This window comes from Microcebus murinus, chromosome 17 (assembly GCF_040939455.1).
Source record: "Microcebus murinus isolate Inina chromosome 17, M.murinus_Inina_mat1.0, whole genome shotgun sequence".
Classification (NCBI taxonomy): domain Eukaryota; kingdom Metazoa; phylum Chordata; class Mammalia; order Primates; family Cheirogaleidae; genus Microcebus; species Microcebus murinus.
Genome location: NC_134120.1, coordinates 271,736 through 295,447, shown reverse-complemented (window position 1 = coordinate 295,447; position 23,712 = coordinate 271,736). Strand labels below are relative to the sequence as shown.

At 59.3% G+C, this 23,712-nt stretch overlaps 1 protein-coding gene across 2 annotated transcripts in view; it reads right to left on the bottom strand.

Moving 5' to 3' along the window:
* Positions 1-20,178, bottom strand: part of SLC66A2 (solute carrier family 66 member 2) — a 36,018-nt gene extending 15,840 nt beyond the window's left edge. The window contains exons 1-4 of one of the 2 annotated variants that reach the window (XM_020282232.2): positions 20,123-20,178; positions 19,364-19,663; positions 13,344-13,477; positions 3,055-3,108 (exon numbers count right to left, since the gene is read on the bottom strand). In XM_020282232.2, the coding sequence (XP_020137821.2) occupies positions 3,055-3,108; positions 13,344-13,477; positions 19,364-19,566 (391 nt within the window). In that variant the 5' untranslated portion in view covers positions 19,567-19,663; positions 20,123-20,178. The remainder of the gene's footprint in view (positions 1-3,054; positions 3,109-13,343; positions 13,478-19,363; positions 19,664-20,122) is intronic. The other variant, XM_075993782.1, reaches the window with a different exon arrangement.
* Positions 20,179-23,712: the final 3,534 nt, after the last annotated feature.

The window sequence follows — 23,712 nt, the reverse complement described above, 5'->3', positions numbered from 1 at the left end:
GGGCACAATGGTTCACACCTGTCATCCCAGCACTCTCGGAGGCCAAGGCGGGGGATTGCTCGAGGATAGGGGTTCGAGACCAGCCTGAGCAAGAGCGAGACCCCGTCTCTACTAAAAATAGAAAGAAATTAATTGGCCAACTAAAACCATATAGAAAAAATTAGCCAGGCATGGTGGCACATGCCTGTAGTCCCAGCTACTCTGGAGGCTGAGGCAGTAGGATTGCTTGAGCCCAGTTTGAGGTTGCTGTGAGCGAGGTGATGCCACAGCACTCTAGCCCAGGCAACAGAGCGAGACTCTGTCTCAAAAAAAAATGCATATTGTAAGCTTTAGAGTAACTACTAAGAAAATATCTCAAAATATATAGGTAAAAAATTATTAAAGAAATTAAAATGTTATGCTAGGATATAGCCACTTAAGACAAAAGAAACCTACCTATACAGAAGCAACGACTGAGGGGAAAAAGACAGAAGACATGGAAAACAAAAAGTAAAATGACAGATGTAAGTCCAAACACATCATAACATTAAATGTGAATGTGATAAACAATCAAATCAAAGGGCAAAACTGCCAGAATGAATTTTTTTATGCTTTGCTTAGAGGAAATTATTGCTATAAACACCCATATTAAAAAGGAAGAAAGAAAAAAAATCTCAATTCAGTAATCTAACCTTACGTGTTAAGGAACTAGGAAATGAGCAAACTAAACCCAAAGTAGGCAGAAGGAGAGAAAGAACACTAGAGTGGAATTAGATAAACTAGAAAATTAAAAAACAATAAGGAAAATCAATAAAACCCGAAGTTGATTCTTTAACAAGAACAATAAAATTGACAAGGCTTATCCAGACTTTGGCAGTGAGGGCGTTTCAGAGAGACTCAAATCACTGACGTCAGGAATGACAGCGGGATTGTCACTCACAATCTCACAGAAACGAGAGGGACAAGTGGATGCTCAGAAAACCATGTGGCAATAATATCTAGATAAGGTGGAATTAAATATGTGAAGTGGACAAATTGCAACACAAACTACCAAACTGACGCGGGAAGAAATAGAAAATCTTTTTTTTTTTTTTTTTTGAGACAGAGTCTGGCTCTGTTGCCTGGGCTAGAGTGCCGTGGCGTCAGCCTAGCTCACAGCAACCTCAAACTCCTGGGCTCAAGCGATCTTCCTGCCTCAGCCTCCTGAGTAGCTGGGACTATAGGCATGTGCCACCATGCCTGGCTAATTTTTATATATATATATATATATATTAGTTGTCCAGCTAATTTCTTTCTATTTTTAGTAGAGACAGGGTCTCACTCTTGTTCAGGCTGGCCTCAAACTCCTGACCTTGAGCGATCCTCCCGCTTCGGCCTCCCAGAATGCTAGGATTACAGGCATGAGCCACCGTGCCTGGCCAAAAATAGAAAATCTTAATAGACTTATAATGAGAGATTAAATTAGAATTAGTCATTTAAAAACTGCCCACAAAGGAAAGCTCAGGCCCAGATGGTTCATGGGATAATTCTACCAAATATATAAAGAGGAATCCTTCTTCCTCCCCCACAAAAAAAATTTAAAAAGGAGGGAACACTTCCAGCTTTTTTTCTTTTTTTGAGATAGGGTCTCACTCTCTCCCCACTGGGTACAGGGCAGAGTGCGGTGGTGTCATCGTGGCTCACGGCAACCTCACACTGTGGGGCTCACAGGATCCTCCTGCCTCAGCCGACTTATTTTATAATACCAGTATCATCCTAATACTAACACCAGACAAAGCCATCACAAGAAAAGAAAACTACAAACCATTATCTCTTATGAATACGGACACAAAAATCCTCAACATAATACAGAATCCAGCAACAGATAAAAAGTGTTATACACCACGATCAAACAGGATTTATCCCAAGAATGAAAGGTTGGTTCAACATACAAAAATCAACCAACGTGATATACCATAATAACACAATAAAAAACACATGGTCATCTCAACAGACACAGAAAAGTATTTGGTAAACTCTAATATTCTTTCATGATAAAAACACAAATGCAGAGGGCAACTATAAAAATCCCATAACTAACATCACACTTAATGATGAAAGATGGAACACTTTCTCATGAAAGTCAGGAACAAGACAAGCATATCCATGCTCTCCGCTTCTAACCAGGGTAATTAGGCAAGAAAAAAAAATAAAAAGCAACCAACTCTGAGTGGAAGAAGAAAAACTACCTCTATTTGCAGATGACAGAATTATATATATAAAAAAAAAACTTAAAGAATAGACTAAACAGCTATTAGATCTAACAAACGAGTTCAGCAAAATTGCACAATACAAGATCGATATGAAATGATTTTATTTCTACAAAGTAGCAATGAACAATTCCAAAATGAAATTATTAATAAGAAAATAATTCCATGGACAACAGCATCAGAAAAATAAAATGCTTTGGAATAGATTTAACAAAGAAAATCCAAAACTTGTAACCCGAAATTTGGTCCTTTCTTCCTCCCTCCCTCCCTGCCTCCCTCCCCCCTACACATAAACACACACACACACACACTCACACACATAAACACACACTCACACATAAATACACACACATACACACACTCACACACACACACACTCACACATACATAAACACACACACACACATAAATACACACACATACACACACTCACACACACAAACACACACTCACACATACATAAACACACACTCACACATAAATACACACACATACACACACTCACACACACAAACACACACTCACACACACAAACACACACACAAACACACACACTCACACACATATAAACGCACACACTCACACACATATAAACGCACACACTCACACATACATAAACACACACACACGCAATGGCAGACTTCCAAGAACCACTTCTCACTCAAACAGCGAGCCGTGGGGTGGTTAGTCTGCGGGGACATGCCAGGCCTAGTGGGAGACCGCATGCATGGTCTCGAGGCAGCACGATGACAGGGTCACGGGAGCAGAGCTGCAGAGAGGAAGGAGCCCGTTGTCGCAGGTGCAGCCTCATGCAGCGGGTACATACCCAGATAGGACCGCCTGGGGGGGCCTTTGGTTTCTTCGTCCTTACTATCTGCGGCTACGTTTTTGAGAAGAGGGAAAGAAACAGAAAGGGGGAAAAGACAGAAACAGACTGGTTTTAACACTGGTAAACAACTGCGCCTCCCAGCCCTTTTTGCACTTCTTTAAAAAAAAAAATTGGATCAGAAATACCACAAGATTGTAGTGTCTGTGAATTAGAAAATTCACTTTCTAAACTATTTTTCCCTAAAAACTATTTTTCTAGTATCATAAAAGTGAATGGAGAGAAGGGGAGAAAAATTTCAGGCCAAAAATGAAAGTCATCACATTTTCATTTAATTTCTTGGGTCAAAGAGGGACGGACGAGGCCACCACGTGCCTGCTGCGCTGATAGAAAGCAGCGTGACAGACCCACTTCTCTCTTCCCTGGAACCCCGGCTGCACACAAGCCGTGGCTGTGACACAGTTGTAACGCAGCGGGCGAAACTCTTCAGAAGGCGTCTTGATAAAGCTGTTTCAGAGCATGCCCCACAAAATGCTGTGCAAGAACACCTGGCTCAACACGTGAATTTGACAAGTGCATGGCAGAGACACGGACAGTGACGGGCAGGTGAGGGGCAGGAGTTGGCCAGACCTGTCAGCCCAGCCCGAGACCCAGAACGGCAGGTTGGGACTGTGCTGTGCTGTGTCCTCTAGGTGGCGCTGCAGAGGCCTCCCGGGCTCAGGATTTAAAAAGAGACACAGAGGAGTCAGGAGGGATCAAAGAGGTGAGGTCAAAGGTTGCCTCCCTGGCACCTGCCCCAGGCAACTGGGACTGGACCTGAAAATGGAAATTTGGCAAGCAAACAGCTAAAAGCAAACACTAGACAGACCTCTGTCCCCGGACTCTGCAGCTCTGCCTGCAGGTAGCTGCTCCTGAGAAGTGGCATGGGTGGGAGCCGGGGCGTCTCCACCAGACCTGAGGGTTTGCCCTCCGGGGTCCCGGGGTCCCAGTATAGGGACTGCCTTTCCTCGGCTCCTCCCTTCTGCTGCTTTGGTCCAGCCCAGACCGATCTCCCAGCCACTGGCACCTCTTCTAAAGGCCAAGACCCAGGCAGGGTGGGCAGGAGGGACCGCCCACGGGAGGAGGATTGTTCAGGACGTGGGCACCTCAGCCACAAGCAGACTTTGTTCTCTCTCGTCCCCAGGCCTGCGAGTGCAACACTGACCAGCAGAGCACTGGAACACGCGGGGCGTCCAGCACAAGGCTCACTGGAGCGGAGGCCCCGAGTGCGGGAGCACAGGTGTGGGCTGAGCACAGGTGTGGGGCTGAACACAGGTGTGGGAGCTGAGCACAGGTGTCAGGCTGAACACAGGTGTGGGCTGAGCACAGGTGTGGGCTGAGTACAGGTGAGGGCTGAGCACAGGTGAGGGCTGAGCACAGGTGAGGGCTGAGCACAGGTGAGGGCTGAGCACAGGTGTGAGGCTGAGCACAGGTGTGGGCTGAGCACAGGTGTGAGGCTGAACACAGGTGTGGGAGCTGAGCACAGGTGTTGGGCTGAACACAGGTGTGGACTGAGCACAGGTGTGGGCTGAGTACAGGTGAAGGCTGAGCACAGGTGTGTGACTAGGCACAGGTGTGTGGCTGAACACAGGTGTGGGGGCTGAGCACAGGTATGGGCTGAGTACAGGTGAGGGCTGAGCACAGGTGTGGGGCTGCCTGCCAACAATGGGAAAGGGAACCCGCAGGCGGGGAGCGGGCATGGCGCAGGTGCAGGGCGTGTCCCACCCATGGCTCTCCTGGGCTGCACCTGCAGCCACCTAAGGTTCATGCAGCGCAGACGCAGGGGACAGCGTCTGACACTGAGAGACCAGGCAGGGACGTGTCAGCAACCGCCAGTTCCACAGGCTGCCCTGGACACGGACCGCAGCCCAGGCACCCAGGGTCCAAGAGTGGCCTCAGCGACCTTTCCACTTCCTCAGAGCCATGACACTCCCACCAGGGCGTGGTGTCTGCCACTTCCCCCGCGGTCACAGGTGGGCTCGGAACATTCCGGTTCACAAAGGGATGCTGTGGTTTCAAGGCTAGGTCATAAAAAAGGTGCAGCTTCCCCCTGCTCCTCTCAGAAGGCTGCACCTGGAACCTGCCACCACGCTGAGGACACCCAGAGAGAGCATGGGGGGCACACGGGTGTCGCCGAGGGAACCGGCCAGGCCCCAGCTGACGGGCAGCACCAGCTGCTGCAAAGGGTGAGAGAGAGAGAGAGAGAGACAGACAGCGAGAGAGAGAGAGAGAGACAGAGACAGACAGACAGCGAGAGAGAGACAGACAGCGAGAGATAGAGAGAGACAGCGAGAGCAAGAGAGTAAGAGAGAGAGACAGACAGACAGTGAGAGAGAGACAGCAAGAGAGACAGACAGCGAGAGAGAGACAGCAAGAGAGAGAGACAGACAGACAGCGAGAGAGAGACAGCGAGAGAGAGAGACAGACAGACAGCGAGAGAGACAGTGAGAGATACAGACAGCGAGAGAGACGGACAGTGAGAGAGAGAGAGAGAGAGAGACAGAGACAGACAGACAGCGAGAGAGAGACAGACAGACAGACAGCGAGAGAGAGACAGCGAGAGACAGCGAGACAGAAAGAGACAGTGAGAGAGAGACAGACAGACAGCGAGAGAGAGCGAGAGAGAAGGAGACAGTGAGAGAGAGACAGACAGACAGACAGCGAGAGAGAGACAGACAGTGAGAGAGAGCGAGAGAGAAGGAGACAGTGAGAGACAGACAGACAGATAGCGAGAGAGAGACAGACAGCGAGAGAGAGCGAGAGAGAAGGAGACAGTGAGAGAGAGACAGACAGATAGACAGCGAGAGAGAGACAGACAGCGAGAGAGAGCGAGAGAGGAGACAGTGAGAGAGAGACAGACAGACAGACAGACAGCGAGAGAGAGACAGACAGCGAGAGAGAGCGAGAGAGAAAGAGACAGAGAGAGAGAGAGAGACAGACAGACAGCGAGAGAGACAGCAAGAGAGAGCGAGTGAGAGAGAAAGAGACAGAGAGAGAGAGAGAGACAGAGGCAGCAGGCAGGCAAGTGAGCTCCAGGGTCCCAGCCCGGCCTCTGAGAGCCACTCCAGCTGTCACCTAGGACAGCAGAGGCCGGCTGTCCCTGCCAAGCTCGACCCAAAGTGCAGACTCATGAGCAAAATAAATGTCCTTCCAAGTCCTGAGTTCCAGGCACCTCGTGGAGCAGCCCCAGAGACTGGAGACAGGGGTGAGTCAGGTTCCCATACGGCCAGCGGCGGGGAGGCTGGCAGAGGCCACCGCCTGCCTCCCGAGAGCACCACTGCGCCAGTGAAGGGGGGTCTGGTGGGGGAGACGCCCTGGCGCAGTGGAGGGCGGGGCTGCAGGGCTGGGTGGGCACAGGGAGGGAGACCCCCCTGGCACAGTGGAGGACGGGGCTGCAGGGCTGGGTGGGCACAGGGAGGGAGACCCCCCTGGCACAGTGGAGGACGGGGCTGCAGGGCTGGGTGGGCACAGAGAGGGAGACCCCCCTGGCGCAGTGGAGGGCGGGGCTGCAGGGCTGGGTGGGCACAGGGAGGGAGACCCCCCTGGCACAGTGGAGGACGGGGTTGCAGGGCTGCAGGGCTGGGAGGGAGACCCCCCTGGCACAGTGGAGGGCGGGGCTGCAGGGCTGGGAGGGAGACCCCCCTGGCACAGTGGAGGGCAGGGCTGCAGGGCTGGGAGGGAGACCCCCCTGGCACAGTGGAGGGCGGGGCTGCAGGGCTGGGAGGGAGACCCCCCTGGCACAGTGGAGGGCGGGGCTGCAGGGCTGGGAGGGAGACCCCCCTGGCACAGTGGAGGGCGGGGCTGTAGGGCTGGGAGGGAGACCCCCCTGGCGCAGTGGAGGGCAGGGCTGCAGGGCTGGGAGGGAGACCCCCCTGGCACAGTGGAGGGCGGGGCTGCAGGGCTGGGTGGGCACAGAGAGGGAGACCACCCTGGCACAGTGGAGGGCAGGGCTGCAGGGCTGGCTGGGCACAGGGAGGGAGACCACCCTGGCGCAGTGGAGGGCAGGGCTGCAGGGCTGGGTGGGCACAGGGAGGGAGACCCCCCTGGCGCAGTGGAGGACGGGGCTGCAGGGCTGGGTGGGCACAGGGAGGGAGACCCCCCTGGCGCAGTGGAGGGCGGGGCTGCAGGGCTGGGTGGGCACAGGGAGGGAGACCCCCCTGGCACAGCGGAGGGCGGGGCTGCAGGGCTGGGTGGGCACAGGGAGGGAGACCCCCCTGGCGCAGCGGAGGGCGGGGCTGCAGGGCTGGGTGGGCACAGGGAGGGAGACCCCCCTGGCACAGCGGAGGGCGGGGCTGCAGGGCTGGGTGGGGACAGGGAGGGAGACCCCCCTGGCACAGTGGAGGGCGGGGCTGCAGGGCTGGGTGGGCACAGGGAGGGAGACCCCCCTGGCACAGTGGAGGGCAGGGCTGCAGGGCTGGGTGGGGACAGGGAGGGAGACCCCCCTGGCACAGTGGAGGACGGGGCTGCAGGGCTGGGTGGGCACAGGGAGGGAGACCCCCCTGGCACGGTGGAGGGCGGGGCTGCAGGGCTGGGTGGGCACAGGGAGGGAGACCCCCCTGGCGCAGTGGAGGGCAGGGCTGCAGGGCTGGGTGGGCACAGGGAGGGAGACCACCCTGGCACGGTGGAGGGCGGGGCTGCAGGGCTGGGTGGGCACAGGGAGGGAGACCCCCCTGGCACAGTGGAGGGCGGGGCTGCAGGGCTGGGTGGGCACAGGGAGGGAGACCCCCCTGGCGCAGTGGAGGACGGGGCTGCAGGGCTGGGTGGGCACAGGGAGGGAGACCCCCCTGGCGCAGTGGAGGACGGGGCTGCAGGGCTGGGTGGGCACAGGGAGGGAGACCCCCCTGGCACAGTGGAGGACGGGGCTGCAGGGCTGGGTGGGCACAGGGAGGGAGACCCCCCTGGCACAGTGGAGGACGGGGCTGCAGGGCTGGGTGGGCACAGGGAGGGAGACCCCCCTGGCACAGTGGAGGACGGGGCTGCAGGGCTGGGTGGGCACAGGGAGGGAGACCCCCCTGGCACAGTGGAGGGCGGGGCTGCAGGGCTGGGTGGGCACAGGGAGGGAGACCCCCCTGGCGCAGCGGAGGGCGGGGCTGCAGGGCTGGGTGGGCACAGGGAGGGAGACCCCCCTGGCACAGTGGAGGGCAGGGCTGCAGGGCTGGGTGGGCACAGGGAGGGAGACCCCCCTGGCACAGCGGAGGGCGGGGCTGCAGGGCTGGGTGGGGACAGGGAGGGAGACCCCCCTGGCACAGTGGAGGGCAGGGCTGCAGGGCTGGGTGGGCACAGGGAGGGAGACCCCCCTGGCACAGTGGAGGACGGGCTGCAGGGCTGGGTGGGCACAGGGAGGGAGACCCCCCTGGCACGGTGGAGGGCGGGGCTGCAGGGCTGGGTGGGCACAGGGAGGGAGACCCCCCTGGCGCAGTGGAGGGCAGGGCTGCAGGGCTGGGTGGGCACAGGGAGGGAGACCACCCTGGCACGGTGGAGGGCGGGGCTGCAGGGCTGGGTGGGCACAGGGAGGGAGACCCCCCTGGCACAGTGGAGGGCAGGGCTGCAGGGCTGGGTGGGCACAGGGAAGGTGGTCACATAGGCCCAGGCAAACCCAGACGAGCCTGTCAGACTTGGGTGGCACACGGGGCGGGGACAGGGACTGTCCAGGTGACGTCCAGAGATGTCAATGAACCCCGAAATGCCTGCGAAATGGCAGTTGACCCTCCCACACAGCAGGTGTTCATGGCTTTACTGAGAGATAATTATATGCCATAAAGACTCACCCTTTTAAGTGCGCACTTCAATGGTTTTTAGTGTGTTCTCAGAGTTGTGCAACCACCATTGCTGTCTTGTTTTCTAAAAGAAGCCCTGCACTTATTAGCAGTCAATCCCCTCTACCCTCCCCAAGCCAGGTCCATTCTGGGACTCACGCTGAGATTTGGGGCAAATGTTACAGAAATTTAACGACCCAACTTTGAGCCCCAGAAAACTGTTTCTCAGATAACCCTGAAGAGGAAAAATATACATTATAGAACAAAGTTAAATTTTACAAAAACGATAATCAATTTAAAATAAAATGAAACAGATGAACCCTGCCTCGTGTCCAGCCGGTGCGTGCCTGCTAAGAATCGTGGTTCCTGGGGACTTTCAAATGCCACGACCTGACCCTCCATCCCTGGTCCTGAGCCCATCACCCTGGCGCTGGCATGGAGACTCTGACTCGGGGTGACGCTGTTACTCCCGGTCCTTGAGAAACGAGCTGGGACAGGCGGGAATCCGGTGGAGCCCAGGCCCCGCGGCCTGGCCAGGCCTCCAGGCTGGAGGTCGAATGGGAAGAGCCGGCCATGCACTCATGGGTGTTCCACCAAGAACCCTAACCCTAACCACTAACCCTAACGCTAGCTCTGCCCACCGGAAAGGCCAGACCGACAATCACCGACGCAGCCATCACCCGAGCCCACACCGTGGTCTCCAACGCCACGTCCCAGACGCGAGAGCTCCTCGGAGAAAGGACCGCGTCTAGATCCAGGGCAGGAGTCCAGGTGCGGCAGGGAGCGGCTGGCGACGCCAAAGCCGAGGACGGGGACTGGGAGACCCTCGTGCCGGGCCGGGGGCTCTGGAGCCACCTGCAGCCCCACCTGCCTGACAGAGAGCACCACCGAGTGCAAAGAGGACAACGGAGCGAAATGCCAAGTACCCTTCGATCCACGCATGCAGAATAACACAGAAATAAGGTGGCCGTCGCAGCAGGGTGCCGGGGAACCAGCTCTGAAAACTGGTAAACAGAGGGAGACCTTCCGCTGTAAATCACCCATCACACAGCCCAGCGGCAGGCGTGGGGCAGCCTCTCCCCACGGCAGCGCCAGCAGACGCCGGCGTTCCAGAGCCTCCGCCGGGCACACGCCCCCTCCGCCCGTGCCGAGGACAGGAGACCTGGCGCCCCGCGCAGCGGGAGAGCAGTCCTGAGAACGACCAAAGGAGCCAGGCATCAGTTATCTTTAAAAATGTCCTTTTACGGAAAGAGCCAAGGATGGAGGACGCTGTCCTCGGCCACAGACCGAGGACACAAAGACCCGAGGAACCACCACGGGGCACGACCGGGGGAGACTGGGCCCAACTCCCAAATCCACCTGCGGAGGAATTGCTGGGAATCTCGTAAGAACGCGGACTGGGGTCAGTGACCTCCCCGTTTCCAAGCACCCAGGTGTGCACGCAGGTGCATCGGGGCGCCACAGGCGAACCGCCGCAGACAGACTTACGCAGAGAGAGGAGGGAAGGGAGAACACACAGATTTAAAGAGATTTCAGGCCGGGCGCAGTGGCTCACACCTGTGATCCCAGCACTCTGGGAGGCCCGGGGCGGAAGGATCGTTTGAGCTCAGGAGTTCGAAACCAGCCTGAGCAAGAGCGAGACCCCGTCTCCATTAAAAATAGAAAGAAATTAATTGGCCAAATAAAAATATATAGAAAAAATTAGCGGGGCATGGTGGCGCATGCCTGTAGTCCCAGCTACTCAGGAGGCTGAGGCAGGAGGATCGCTTGAGTCCAGGAGTTTGAGGTTGCTGTGAGCGAGGCTGACGCCACGGCACTCTAGCCCAAGCAAGAGAGCAAGATTCTGTCTCAAAAAAAAATACAATAATTCCTGAACACATGAACTGCGTCCCTGTCTGCACAGTTAGGAGTGGATTTTCCACCTGAGGTCGTGCGGGGCCTATCGGGGACCCAGAGGTCGTGGGACGTGGCCCCGCGGTTCACGGAGGAGGCCGCGCAGGGGAGCGAGGCTGGCCGGGCGGGTTGACCTGCCGGCCCCGAGGCCATGGTCCCCGAAGCCCCCCCCCTCCCCTCCAGCCTCAGGTCACCGTGTCCAGCACCCCAACCTCAAGGACAGGGCGGGTCCGCTCTCCACGCTGCTGTGACTGGCTGCCCCAGACACGGCGGCAACGGCGGCACAGAGTGACTGCCCCAGGGCTCTGGATCCCAGAAGTCCCACGTGGGACTCGGGGGCTAAAATCAGGGCTGTGTTACCTGCTCATTCGAGTTGCTTTTGGCAGAGCTGAGTTCCTTGCGGGGTGGGACCGAGGGCCGTGTCCTTGCTGGTTCAAAGTGACGGCCACCCGGCTTCTGGGGGCCCCACCAGCCTCAGAGCCGTGGCACAGACCACCGTCGAGGACCCCTGCGATTAGCTCAGGCCCACAGAGACCGGCCCGGACAAGCTTCCCATCTCCGACCCCCTTCATCGCGCCAGCAGTCACTCTGCACGTGGCACGGGTGCAGGGCCAGAGTGTGGACCTCTGCAGCCACCGTCCTGCCCACCACAGAGGGGCCCCTGGTACAAATTCAGCTTCCAGCCCCAGCTCTGGAAACAGATTCACCATTTTAACTCAATCTCAGTTAATCAGAATAGAAGCATTTCTTTGGAAGAACGTGCATGGAACATTAGGAATCCACCGTCCCACTCTCTTACCTAAAACACCCCTCTGATGACGCTGCCGGAAGAAGGCAAGTCCTGCTCCTGCCCACCTGAGCCCGCACCTGCAGGTAAGAGTCCCAGTGGGGCAGGTGCAGGGTGCGGGTCCTGGAAGGTCTCCCTGCACTTCAGCAACCTCACGTACATACTAGCCTCAGGCTGGCTGCACGGCCCGGATCCTCACAACCTGCGATCTCTGGCACCTCGCGTCTGTCCAGCGTCGGGGCCTGCCCAGTCTCAGACAGTGGCACGGAGCCGTCCTCGGGTCTATGGCCCGAGAGCGGCAGGAACACAGAGCGAGGTGTGTGCCCCTCTCTCTGCTTCCAAACCTCCCCCGGAGAACGCTGCTGAGGATGCCGGCCCTGCAGCCTGTCCAGGTCACCGCTGAGGTGCCAGGGGGCGTGGATCGTGCCATGGGAAGCTCGAGGCCCGGGGCTGAGACAGACACTTGCGAGAAGAACGCCCACATGACCCGAGCGGAAATGGAAAGCCACAGCGCCTCACCTGGCACGGGGTCCTGACCCGGCTCTAAACCCCGGCTTTCTGGGCGAGATCGGTGATGTGACTGGCACCCTCCCTGGAGTAATGTCAAACCCACAGCTCAACCGGGGAAGAGAGCGGGTGCTCAGAGAGGAGAAGTGGCATCAGCAGGGGAGCGAGAACAAAACGCACCGGAAGCAGACGTCCGTGGCCACCTTTACCCTGAAAGCGGCGCCGACCGGCCGGCCGGCCACCCCGCAGAGCTGGGCGCTCTCTCCACAGCGACCGGAACGAGAACGCGAACGCCTCTCGCTGGCGACGGAAGCAGACAAAAGGGAGGAGGATGGGCCCTCCTGAACGGGAAGAACACAACGACCGGGAACAAGAACACAGGACCCACTGCCCGGAGGATTCAAACGCACGGCAGCCCCAGAACCAAACAGACGCTGGAGAGGCCTTCCCCAAGCAGCAGCTGAGATCAAACCAGCTCCCTCACTCTCTCCCCCGATGGCCCGCAGACGAAACCAAAGTGCGAGCTGTCTTGGATTTAGTGACTAGAAAAGCAGGAAAAGGAAGGCTTTAACCCTTCCACAGAAGGAACCCGCCGGCCTACACGTTCACACGGAGAAGGCCGGGCTGGAAGGAACTCGAAAAAGGGAAGGCGAAAACAGCAAGAAATGCTCTCTATTTTCTGAGCTGCCAAAAGTTAAGGAGTGGCACATGCTAAGTGCTAAGTGTGTATTAAGTGTGTGCTAAGCATGTGCCTGGTCCTGCCCAGATCCCAGCACCACGGAGCAAGCAGCCCGTGTGTGCAGCCACACGGCAGAGTCACGGTCCCGCTGCGGCAGGACTCGGGTGCACGCTAACCGGCACGTGGGAAGGACCCGTCACCTCGCTACGGGGGACGGTAACGCAGGGGCGGCTTCGGGCAGGAGCTGCAGGTGGGCGTGAGGCTGCCCTGTCAGGCACCCCCGTTCTGCGGCCCCCGAGAGCCTAGACACAGACAGAAACACGCTCGCCGCCCTGACACAGACCCGCAGGCGCCGCCGTCCCCACCAGGGGAGTGTGGGAAGGTCGCTTGCGTCCTCGCCCGAATCCCAGTGAGAAAACCATCACGGCCTGGAATTGCTTCCCGGGACAAAACGTCCAAAGCCATTCCACGCCCTGAAAACGCCACTGCAGCTCCAGGCAACTGCACACTGGGCGAGACGCAAGCTGCTTATCTAACGCTTCTCGGGCTTCTGTTCGCCGCGTGGACGCGAGACCAGTCTGCCTGCCGGCTCGGCGGGGCTCTAGTCCCGGAGCGGCCGACCACCCACCTGTGAAGGAGCGGCGCCTGACGTTCAGCTCGTTGGCCACGCGGACCTCCGTGCAGAGCTTCAGCATCAGCAGCATGGTCGAGATCATGACCACGCTCTGCCACAGCAGCGGGGACTCGAAGTGCCTTCCGAACCTGGGGGCGAGAGCCGCTGCGTCAGGAGGCTGCCGGACACCAGCCCTCCCACCCGGGTCCCCAGCAGCGCCCCGCAGGGAGGGGCCCGGGGACGGCCTTGAGCGCCACCGTGGCCACGACAGCCAGACCCACCCTGAGCACCGCGCCTGGGCTTTCCCAAACGCCACGTCCCCCTCCCCGGACGCCCTGGGCCGGTCACACAGCGCCCGCCAGGCCCAGATGCCAGCTGGGGGGGCTGAGTCCCTCCCACGGCCCAGGGGTCTGAGGCCCTTCCTGCTTCTGGATCACGGCAGCTGCCCCTTCCTTCCCGGGCGAGGTGGGGTCGCCAGGCCGGAGCAGACGTGCACGCCCAGGTCTTCTGCTCACTTTCCGCCGTGTTGAGCGTCTCACCGACTCCACCTCAGGCCTCCGGAGGGCAGAACCACAACCCCGAGACTGGCAGGAGCTGGATGCCCCCACCTGGCCCCACGGCCACCATGAGGCTGGAACCTGCAGGGTCACCATCTCCAAGGCTGGGCTGGGACGGGGTGTGCCAGAGCCTTCTGCAGCTCCAACCCTAACCCTAACCTGAATTCCCACCACAGTCAGCCTCCAGAGCTTGTTTGGGCAGACGGGCATTTCCGGAACTTGAACCGGTGGCCGGCACATCAAGGTCAGGAGATGCCATACTGCTAAGTTCCCAGCCGCCCCTGCACTGAGGAACTAGAAACCACCGCAGCCCGCACCTCTCTGTCCGCCTCTCACGCAGCTTGGTGCCGTGGGCAACGCGCTCTGTGCGCTTCCAGCAGAGGCTGCCTGGGGTGAGGCCACGAAGGGCGGCTCCCGAGTTCCTCGCCCCACCTGGCAGGAGCCCCCCTCGTCAACCCACCGGTCCACATGGGCCTGCCCTGGGAGACCCCCGCCCGCCGTCCAGCCCGGCTTCCGTGGGAGGGAACTACACCAGATTCACGCAAGAAACAAAGACAGCAAAAGACGTCTCACCGGGCTCAGCAGAGACACTCGTTGCCACCAATTTGTAAATGGCAACCTTGGACGCAGCCTCATCTCCCCGCCCTCAAAGAGCGTGTCTTTGAAAGGTCTGCCTCCAGGACAAGGAAACATGCTCCACAAATGTGGAGAACTGACCCTCAGAACCCTCTGGCACTGCAAGCCCGAGCTGGGAAAGTAGCTCACTGCCAGGGTGAATTCCGACCAGCTGCGCCTCTCGGGCAGCTCTGAATGCTCCCTGGGCAGCGGCAACCGCACCAGCAGCACCGCCCGGGGGAGAGGCCCAGCAGGCGAGAAGGGGCTGCCTGACGGAGCGGGTTCCAGGTGAGGCTCCCACTGCAACCAAGAAAAAGTCGCAGATGATGAGGCGGTGTGGGGTGCAGGGGGCTGAGACAGACTCCCAGAGAGTGGCCACACCGAGTCCAGGAGGCCGAGGCCCCCCACCTTCTGGGAGCTTGGCCCCCAGAGCAGCTGCCTGAGGTCGTGGAGACTCGGAGCTGCAGGAAGGCAGCAGAGAGAGCGGCCCAGGCCCCGGGGTAGACAGAGGGCTGGGCCGGGGTTCGGCAGACAAGCTGTGTCACCAGGGTCACCCTGGGTCCCGCTGCCTCCTGGAGCCTGTCCCTGGTGAGGACCCTGAGAAACACACAGGTGAGAGCTTAGATAGAAGCAGAGGGAGGGCCGGGCGTGGTAGCTCACACCTGTAATCCTAGCACTCTGGGAGGCTCAGGCAGGTGGAGTGCTCAAGGTCAGGAGTTTGAAACCAACCTGAGCAAGAGCGAGATTCCCTCTCTACTAAAAATAGAAAAAAATTAATTGGCCAACTAAAATATATATATATATATATATATATATATATATATATATATATATATATATATATATAAAACTAGCCTGGCGCGGTGGCGCACACCTGTACTGGGGAGGCTGAGGCAGGAGGATCGCTGGAGCCCAAGAGTTTGAGGTTGCTATAAGCTAGGTTGATGCAACAGAGTGAGACTGTCTCAAAAAAAAAAAAAAAGACAGAACAACACCATTTAAGATAAAATGGGAGGGGGAACAGAGGTGAACATTTAACCAATTTTAGGATGAAGAAAAAGATAATGTTTCAAAAAGCACAGCTTTCCACAAAAGATGTAGAAGGGACAAAACAAGTATGGAACAAAATTCAACATCGTTAGTAATTTTAAAAAGCTAACTAAAATAGAAAGATGCCAGCTTTTACTTATCAAATTGGTTTAACTTTTCTTCCTTTAACGATAACAGTCTGTGTGGCAAGGACTTTGCAAGAGCACTTTTTCCTCTCCTGCCCCAAGGGTGTGGGCTTATACAGCCTCTTCCAACAGCAAGAGCTGGGACAGCCGGCAGACAGGAGCGGGAGCCTTCTCCTCAGAGAAGCGCTGAGCTGCCCCGTCTGGATCCGGTTCTGTCGGGTTCTCCATGGGTTACAGCACACACGTGTCTGCCCGGAGAGAGACAACTCCTCCGCTTCCCCAAGTGACAGAAAAACTCCAGTGGAAGGGCCGGGCGCGGTGGCTCACGCCTGTAATCCTAGCACTCTGGGAGGCCCAGGCGGGAGGATCGCTCAAGGTCAAGAATTCGAAACCAGCCTGAACAAGAGCAAGACCCCGTCTCTACTATAAATAGAAATAAATTAATTGGCCAACTAATATATATAGAAAAAATTAGCCGGGCGTGGTGGCGCATGCCTGTAGTCCCAGCTACTCGGGAGGCTGAGGCAGGAGGATTGCTTGAGCCCAGGAGTTTGAGGTTGCTGTGAGCTAGGCTGACACCACGGCACTCACTCTAGCCTGGGCAACAAAGCGAGACTCTGTCTCAAAAAAAAAAAACAAAAACAAAAACAAAAAAACTCCAGTGGAAGAGAAGTTGTGATTCTACTCCCCTATGTAACACTGAATCCATCAACCTCAGTAGCAAAATGTTGCGAGTTCTCCGATACACTGTTTTCATTCTGAAGAGCCCACGGCTCCCGGTCTGCAGTTCTCCGGTAGGTGCAGGAGGCTATGGGCCACCAGGAGCACACGTCAGCCCTGCACACGTTAGCTGCGAGGCACCGCCCAGCCCTTCCCCTGGCTCCTGACACCACAGACGCCAAATCCCGCCTGTCAGCATTTCCTGAATGTGATCTGCTGAATGCTAGTTTTGCAAAGTGATGTAAGAAACAAGAGGAGCATTACCTAAGTTTCAGAATTTCTAGGTTACACAGTTAAATCAGCCCTTCAGGACTGCAGAAGCCCTCATATGCGTGCACCCCCAATGGGGCCAGACGCAGCCCAGAGGGCCTGAGCTCTTGGAAGCACTAAGATCCCAGCCACACGCTGTCCTGGTGTGGGCCCACCTGCTGTCTCACTGGGGCCTGCCTCAGCCACCCTGCTCTCTCCCGCCCCACACCCCGTGTGTGCGCATGCATGCATGGTGGGGTGTGCACATACGTGTGCGATACACTCCACGTATCCCTACTGCTACAGCGCAAACCCTGAAGATTCCAGCCCAGTGTCTGGCACATGGGAAACCCTCAGAAACCTGCTAAATCAAAGAGGGTGCTAACCTAGCAGGGCTAGCGCACAACGGAAGTCGGGCAACACGCAGCTCCAGAGAGAAATAGGTTGATCATCGCATCACCCTCGGAGCAGAGGGCCTGGGTGGGCAGAGGATGTGAAGCTGTTTCAGAGTTTTGGACGCCCCCCCCCCCGCCGCAGGCTGTCTGCTGCGTTTTGCTGGGCGGGGTGTGGGGAAGCACATCCCCAGGGTGGAGAGACTCTCAAGGTGGGACCAGCACCCTCTGCCCTCCCTCCTTTCTCCCACAGTTCCGGAATGTGCTGTGGACTAGGGCCCTGCATGTTCCTGCAGTGGCCACAGAAGCTGTGAGTAACCCAGGTCAGCTCAGGATGTTGGTTCTATGCAAGAGAGCAGAGGACAAATGTTAGGGTCCCGTAGAAGGCCGCCCTATGCACCATTAGGAAAGAGTTCAAGAGAGAACGCCCAGTCCACCATCTTCACTGGGAACCCCTGCTCTAAACGTCTGTCAAATGCAGTGACGAGCTGGCACCAGGGAACTGGCTTAATTTCCAACTTCTCCAAACCAGATACTTAGGTGTGTGTCAGATAGCTTCTTCTGGCCATTTTGAACCATAAGCATACTGGGGAGGAAGAACTTCTAAATAGAACTTTTTCCCATTTGGTAATCCAACCTCGGGCAGTTCTCCTCCATTAATTTACAGAAACGCATTGCACCACCCTACAGATAAGTACAATGTTCCTTCAAAACCTAAACACGGGGCAGGGAGAGGTGGGGCAGGGCGAGGTGGCCGGATTGCTCAAGGTCAGGAGTTCGAAACCAGTCTGAGCAAGAGCGAGACCCCGTCTCTACTATAAATAGAAAGAAATGAATTGGCCAACTAATATATATAGAAAAAATCAGCCGTGCATGGTGGCGCATGCCTGTAGTCCCAGCTACTCGGGAGGCTGAGGCAGGAGGATCGCTTGAGCCCAGGAGACTGAGGTTACTGTGAGCTAGGCTGATGCCACAGCACTCACTCTAGCCTGGGCAACAAAGCAAAATTAATTTTTAAATTAAAAGAAAAACCTAAACACGGGAGCCTGGGCCACGTGGCGGCCGGCTGGCGGGCACGCTGACCCTAACCCGGTGAGCTGCCCCAGTGCACCCCCTGCATGACAGAGTAAACAGCAGCATTAGGCACAAGTATATTTAGGGACCTGCCTCTGTTCACCTTACACTTCATTAAGGCCACTTTAGGGCACCCAGCCACCATCTCTACCCCCAGCCAGAGGGTTAAGGGGGAGGAAGGAAGGGATCCTCAAAGTGAACCCCCTCTGGCCCCTGCCCCAGACACGGCCTGACCCAGAGACAAACCTCCAGACAAGACTCAAACTCAAAAACGAAGCTGCACTGGGCACCTCGGAGACAAATTCTCCTGGGAAGACACAGTGGACTCCCGAGCTCCCCGTCTGAAAACCTCCAGGCAGGGCAGACCAGCACACAGTGGACAGCGAGCCAACAGCTGCCGGAGGAGGCCAGGGCTGGCACAGGACGCAAAGTGGCAAGGAGAGAACTTCCGGGCACATCCGTCAGAACTCACCAAACTGCACACTTAAACTGGGCACATGTTACCTAATGCAAGTCAGGCTTCCAGAAGGGTCATTTAAAAACCAGAGAGTAAAAAGGCAGACACTCAGCGACCAAAGGCAAAAGCAGAGCTCTGGACACCAGAGCTGCCTGGAGCCCTTCCCTGCCCTGGGACCTCCCAGAAGACGGGAAATGGGGGCCTTGTGGGCCTTAGAATGCAGCTGTGGAACCTCTTCTCATTTCCTCTGAAATTCACCCTCCCAATTACTGTCTGGCTTCAACTGCTAAAATTAACCTCAGCTTCCTCAGCAGAATGCAAATAATAATAGGAAGTCCGCCCACAGGGTCAAGAAAAAATAGTCTCCACGTAAGTGTTACCCAGAAAGTTTGACTTCCTAAGAAAAAGAGGAAGCAAAGCAAAGAAAAACCACAGGACAGCGCGTCCCGGCCCGGAGGCCCTTCCTCGCTCCCTAGGTCGGTCACCCCTCGCGCTCCCTCGCCCCTCCCCCACCGCCAGTGCAAATTCCCGGGGCGGGGAAGGGGGGGCAGCGCCCAGCAGGCAGCCCGGGGAGTGTTTGAGGAGTGTATGTACGCCGCACATTAATCGAGGAGGTAGATCCGGAGATTATTTTGAGGTTCTCTGCTCCAACGCCACCATTTTTTCGGAAAACAAAATCATAGCAAGTGGCGACTCGCCTGAGACCACTCATCTGGTCCCTGCAGGCTGGGGCCCGACCCGCCCCCACTCGCCGGGGCCCCGCCGGCCGCCCCGACAGGAGGAAGCCCCAACTCACCAGAAGAGGATCCGCAAGATGTTGGCCACCAGCAGCACCAGGCACACGTAGACGGAGAAGCCCTCGGCGTTCTGCGTCCTCCGGATGTCGCGGTACTGCGGGATGTACGGCACCACCCCTCCGAAGACCATGGCCCCCGCGGCCCCCCAGGCGGCCAGCCGGTGCAGCGGGACCAGAAGCCAGTCCAAGCCTTCGGCCTCCATCGCGAACGCCGCTCCGGACGCCGGCCGAGGCCCCTCCGCTCTCAGCGGCTCCGGCGCATCGCCGCCGCGGTCCCGCGCGCCCCTGCCCCGCCGGCGCCTGGCGAGGGAGGAAGGGGGTGGAGAGGTCGAGCCCCGGCCGGAGGAGGCCGGGCGCGGGCGCACCTGCGCGTGACCGCGGGAGCCCAGCGGCAGGTCCGGGCGCAGAGCGCAGCGCTCCGCGGCCACAGCCGGAGGCCCGGGGCGCACGCGGGGCTCGGCAGGGACCTCCCGCTGGGGCAGCGCGCGCGGGGCCGGGGTGGAGGGGAGGCGGCCCGGGGCCGGGAGCGCGACCAGGAGGGCGCAGCCCCGGGTGGGAGACTTATGGCGCGCGGGGTGGTTCAGCCCGGTGGGGGAGGAGCGGGGGAGCCGGGCCCGGAGGGGGGCCGCGGGCCGGCGGGGCAGGCACGGCGGGGGCGGGGGAGCCGTGACGCGTGCCCTGGCCGGGCGTCCTGGGTCCCGGGGCCGCCCTGCATGGACCCCGGGAAAGGCCGGGCGGGCGGGCCCGTGCGCCCCTTACCCGCGCGCGCTCCGCTCGTCCGCGCCGGTGCCGGGCAGCCCCGCCCGCGTGACGTCACAATGGCCGGAGCCCCGCCCACCCGGGACGGCGGAGCGGCGCCGCTGGGTCCTAGAGTGCGCGGGCAGGGCGGGCGGGGCACCCAGACCCGGCAGGGGCGGTGGCGACTTTTGGGCGCAGGGCCTCGTCGGCCTGGGTCACAAAATACCTGCCTGGTCGAATCGCATCCTCAGGCCAGGCGCCCGTGTGGACCCGTCTCCAGCTATCCCGACGACCGAGGGCTCGTGTAGACGCGGCGCGCGGCCTTCGAGAGCGGAAAACGCGGTCCCGGGATGGGGAGGGCGGGGTCCCGGGATGGGCAGGGCGCGGTCCCGGGATGGGCAGGGCGCGGTCCCGGGATGGGCAGGACGCGGTCCCAGGATGGGCAGGGCGGGGTCCCGGGATGGGCAGGGCGCGGTCCCGGGATGGGCAGGACGCGGTCCCGGGATGGGCAGGGCGGGGTCCCGGGATGGGGAGGGGGGGGTCCCGGGATGGGCAGGGCGGGGTCCCGGGATGGGGAGGGCGGGGTCCCGGGATGGGCAGGGCGGGGTCCCGGGATGGGGAGGGCGGGGTCCCGGGATGGGGAGGGCGGGGTCCCGGGATGGGCAGGGCGGGGTCCCGGGATGGGGAGGGCGGGGTCCCGGGATGGGCAGGGCGGGGTCCCGGGATGGGGAGGGCGGGGTCCCGGGATGGGCAGGGCGGGGTCCCGGGATGGGCAGGGCGCGGTCCCGGGATGGGGAGGGCGGGGTCCCGGGATGGGCCGGGCGCGGTCCCGGGATGGGCAGGGCGCGGTCCCGGGATGGGAGGGCGGGGTCCCGGGATGGGCCGGGCGCGGTCCCGGGATGGGCAGGGCGGGGTCCCGGGATGGGGAGGGCGGGGTCCCGGGATGGGGAGGGCGGGGTCCCGGGATGGGGAGGGCGCGGTCCCGGGATGGGGAGGCCGGGGTCCCGGGATGGGGACGACTGAGTCCTGGGATGGGGAGGGCGGGGTCCCGGGATGGGGAGGGCGGGGTCCCGGGATGGGCAGGGCGGGGTCCCGGGATGGGGAGGGCGCGGTCCCGGGATGGGGAGGCCGGGGTCCCGGGATGGGGACGACTGAGTCCTGGGATGGGGAGGGCGGGGTCCCGGGATGGGGAGGGCGGGGTCCGTCCCGGGATGGGGAGGGAGGGGTCCTGGGATGGGGAGGGCGCGGTCCCGGGATGGGAGGCCGGGGTCCCGGGATGGGGACGACTGAGTCCTGGGATGGGGAGGGCGGGGTCCCGGGATGGGGAGGGCGGGGTCCGTCCCGGGATGGGGAGGGAGGGGTCCCGGGATGGGGAGGGCGCGGTCCTGGGGCGGAGGAGGACGCCAGGCTGAGACGTGCCCCTAGCGGCGTCACCTGAGCGCAGGGCGCCCCGCGGATTCCAGGAGCGTTTGTGCCCATTTGCTGTGTGGAGGAGCCTGTCCAGCTCGGTCCTGACCCGGGAGACCTGCAGAGCCTGACTGGGAGTTTGCTGTGTCAAGAGGCAGCTTCTACCCCCGAAGGTGGTTGACAGATCTCCAGGGAGGCCAGGGGCATCCCTGGAAACCAGAAAGCCCACCCTACCTGTGTCTCTGTTCCAAAGCAAGTACCCCAAGAGCAGCAGCACCCAGGATGGGCCACTACCACCGCGGGAGCTTGTTGGGTACGTTGGTATTGAAGAAATGCTGGCCAATGCTTGCTAAGAGTTCCACAGGCCTTACCTCAACCACACAATTCTGTGAGGTGAACCACTAGGGTGGCCCTTTACAGAAAAACAGAGAATTCCTGAGTCTGTCACCTGAGCAAGGGACAGAGGGAAGGCCCTCAGGAAACGGGCTCCACTGTGGGCCCTCCCAGCCAGGCCTGGCTGCCCAGTCTGGCCCCCCCAGCAGGTGAGGCTCCAGGGCAGAAAAGACGGGCTGCGAGCCCTGAGGGTCTGTGTGCAGCATGCCCTCATATCACCCAGGCTCTGCTTGGGGACTGCAAGGAGGGACGGGCTGATGAGGGGAGCCCGCATCCTCTTCTCCCCAGTCCACCCGGCCTGGCCTCCTGCCTCCTGCCTTGCTGGTTTTGTGGGAAATCGTAAGAACCGTTATGGCCTGACCAAGAGCAACCCCCCCCCCCACCGTCCTGAGGTTGTGCGGAGGCCCCTAGATGAAACGCAGGGTGCCCACACCCCTCCACCTCCCCGCTGCCTCTGAGGCAGCGCTGTTCAGAGCGGCTCACCCTGGGACGGGTAGGTAAATAAAAACACTTGCAGAAGACAGCTGCAGCAGGGCTGGGAGAGAGAAAGTGGGCGTTCCCGCCTGGCCACATCCTCCTCCCAGCTCTAAAGCTGTTCCATTCTCTCCCTCCTGGGGCTGCAGTAAGGCCACGGCTTCCCTCCCGACCCAATGGGGCATCTCACCTCATTGGTCCCGAATGTGTGTAAGAGAATGTGGAGCGCTTGGGCAAGCTGGTGGCCGGCTTGCGGCCTGCTGCCGCCCACGGGGCGCCAGGTTGTGCCTCCAGCAGTCCCACTAGGGGGTACAACCTTGCATACTCCGTACAGAACCTCACCCCAGAGGGCCGCAGTGGGGTGAGCTGATGACTGCAGAGCGGGTTTGCACCCTTTGAACGCCACCCCTCCGGGGTCGGAGCCTCCAGTCTATGAGGTCAGAAAGTCCAGCATGCCGGCTGCATGGCCTTCAGCCCTCCCGGACAGAAGAGGCCGAGCACGCAGGGCAGGCAAACAGCCCCCAAGGGTGTCACGTCCTAATCCCAGAAACCTGTGACTGTCACCATATGCAGAAAAAATGTTTTCCAGATGAGATTAAATTGATCCACCTTGGATTACCCGGGTGGGCCATAAACACAGTCACGTGAATCTTCATAAGAGGAAGAAGGAAATGTGAAGGCACAGGGAAGGGCAGGCCAGGTGGAGCGATCTGAGGACGTGGCCTTGGAGGCTGGAATGATGAGGCCACAAGCCAAGGAGTGCTGGCAGCCACCCGAGGCTGGAAGCAACAAGGAACCAATTCCCCTAGTAGCCTCTGGGGGATCGTGGCCCTGCCAACACCTTGACTTCAGCCCAGTGAAACTGACGTCAGACTTCTGGCCTCCAGAACCCTAAGGGAATAAACTCCTGTTATTTTAAGCCACCTAGTTCACAGTCATTTGTTACGGGAGCCGCTGACTGGAAATCAACACAGAAGCCCAAAGCGAGTGACCGAGAAGACCCTCAGGAGGAGGCAGAGCTCTGTTCATCAGGAGAAAGTCACTGGGCTCTCCGCCCCACGCCGCAGGGTGTTCCGTGAGCACAAACACACCGGGAGCCCTTTCTGAAGCTGCCCGATGAACGGTGCTTCTGAAATGGAAAGTGAACAGGAGGGACCTTGGTCCTGAGAGCTGGGACACTAGCAGAGGGCTGCAGGCCCCTCGCCCAGGCTCTGAAGGAAACCTGGGAAGGAGACTTAATGGAAAAGCCACGCCAGTAATTGGGCTCTGCCGCGCGGCAGTGGAGAACTCCCAGCACCGGCTCCCGCGTGGAAGGTGCTTGGCAGTCGTCACTCCCA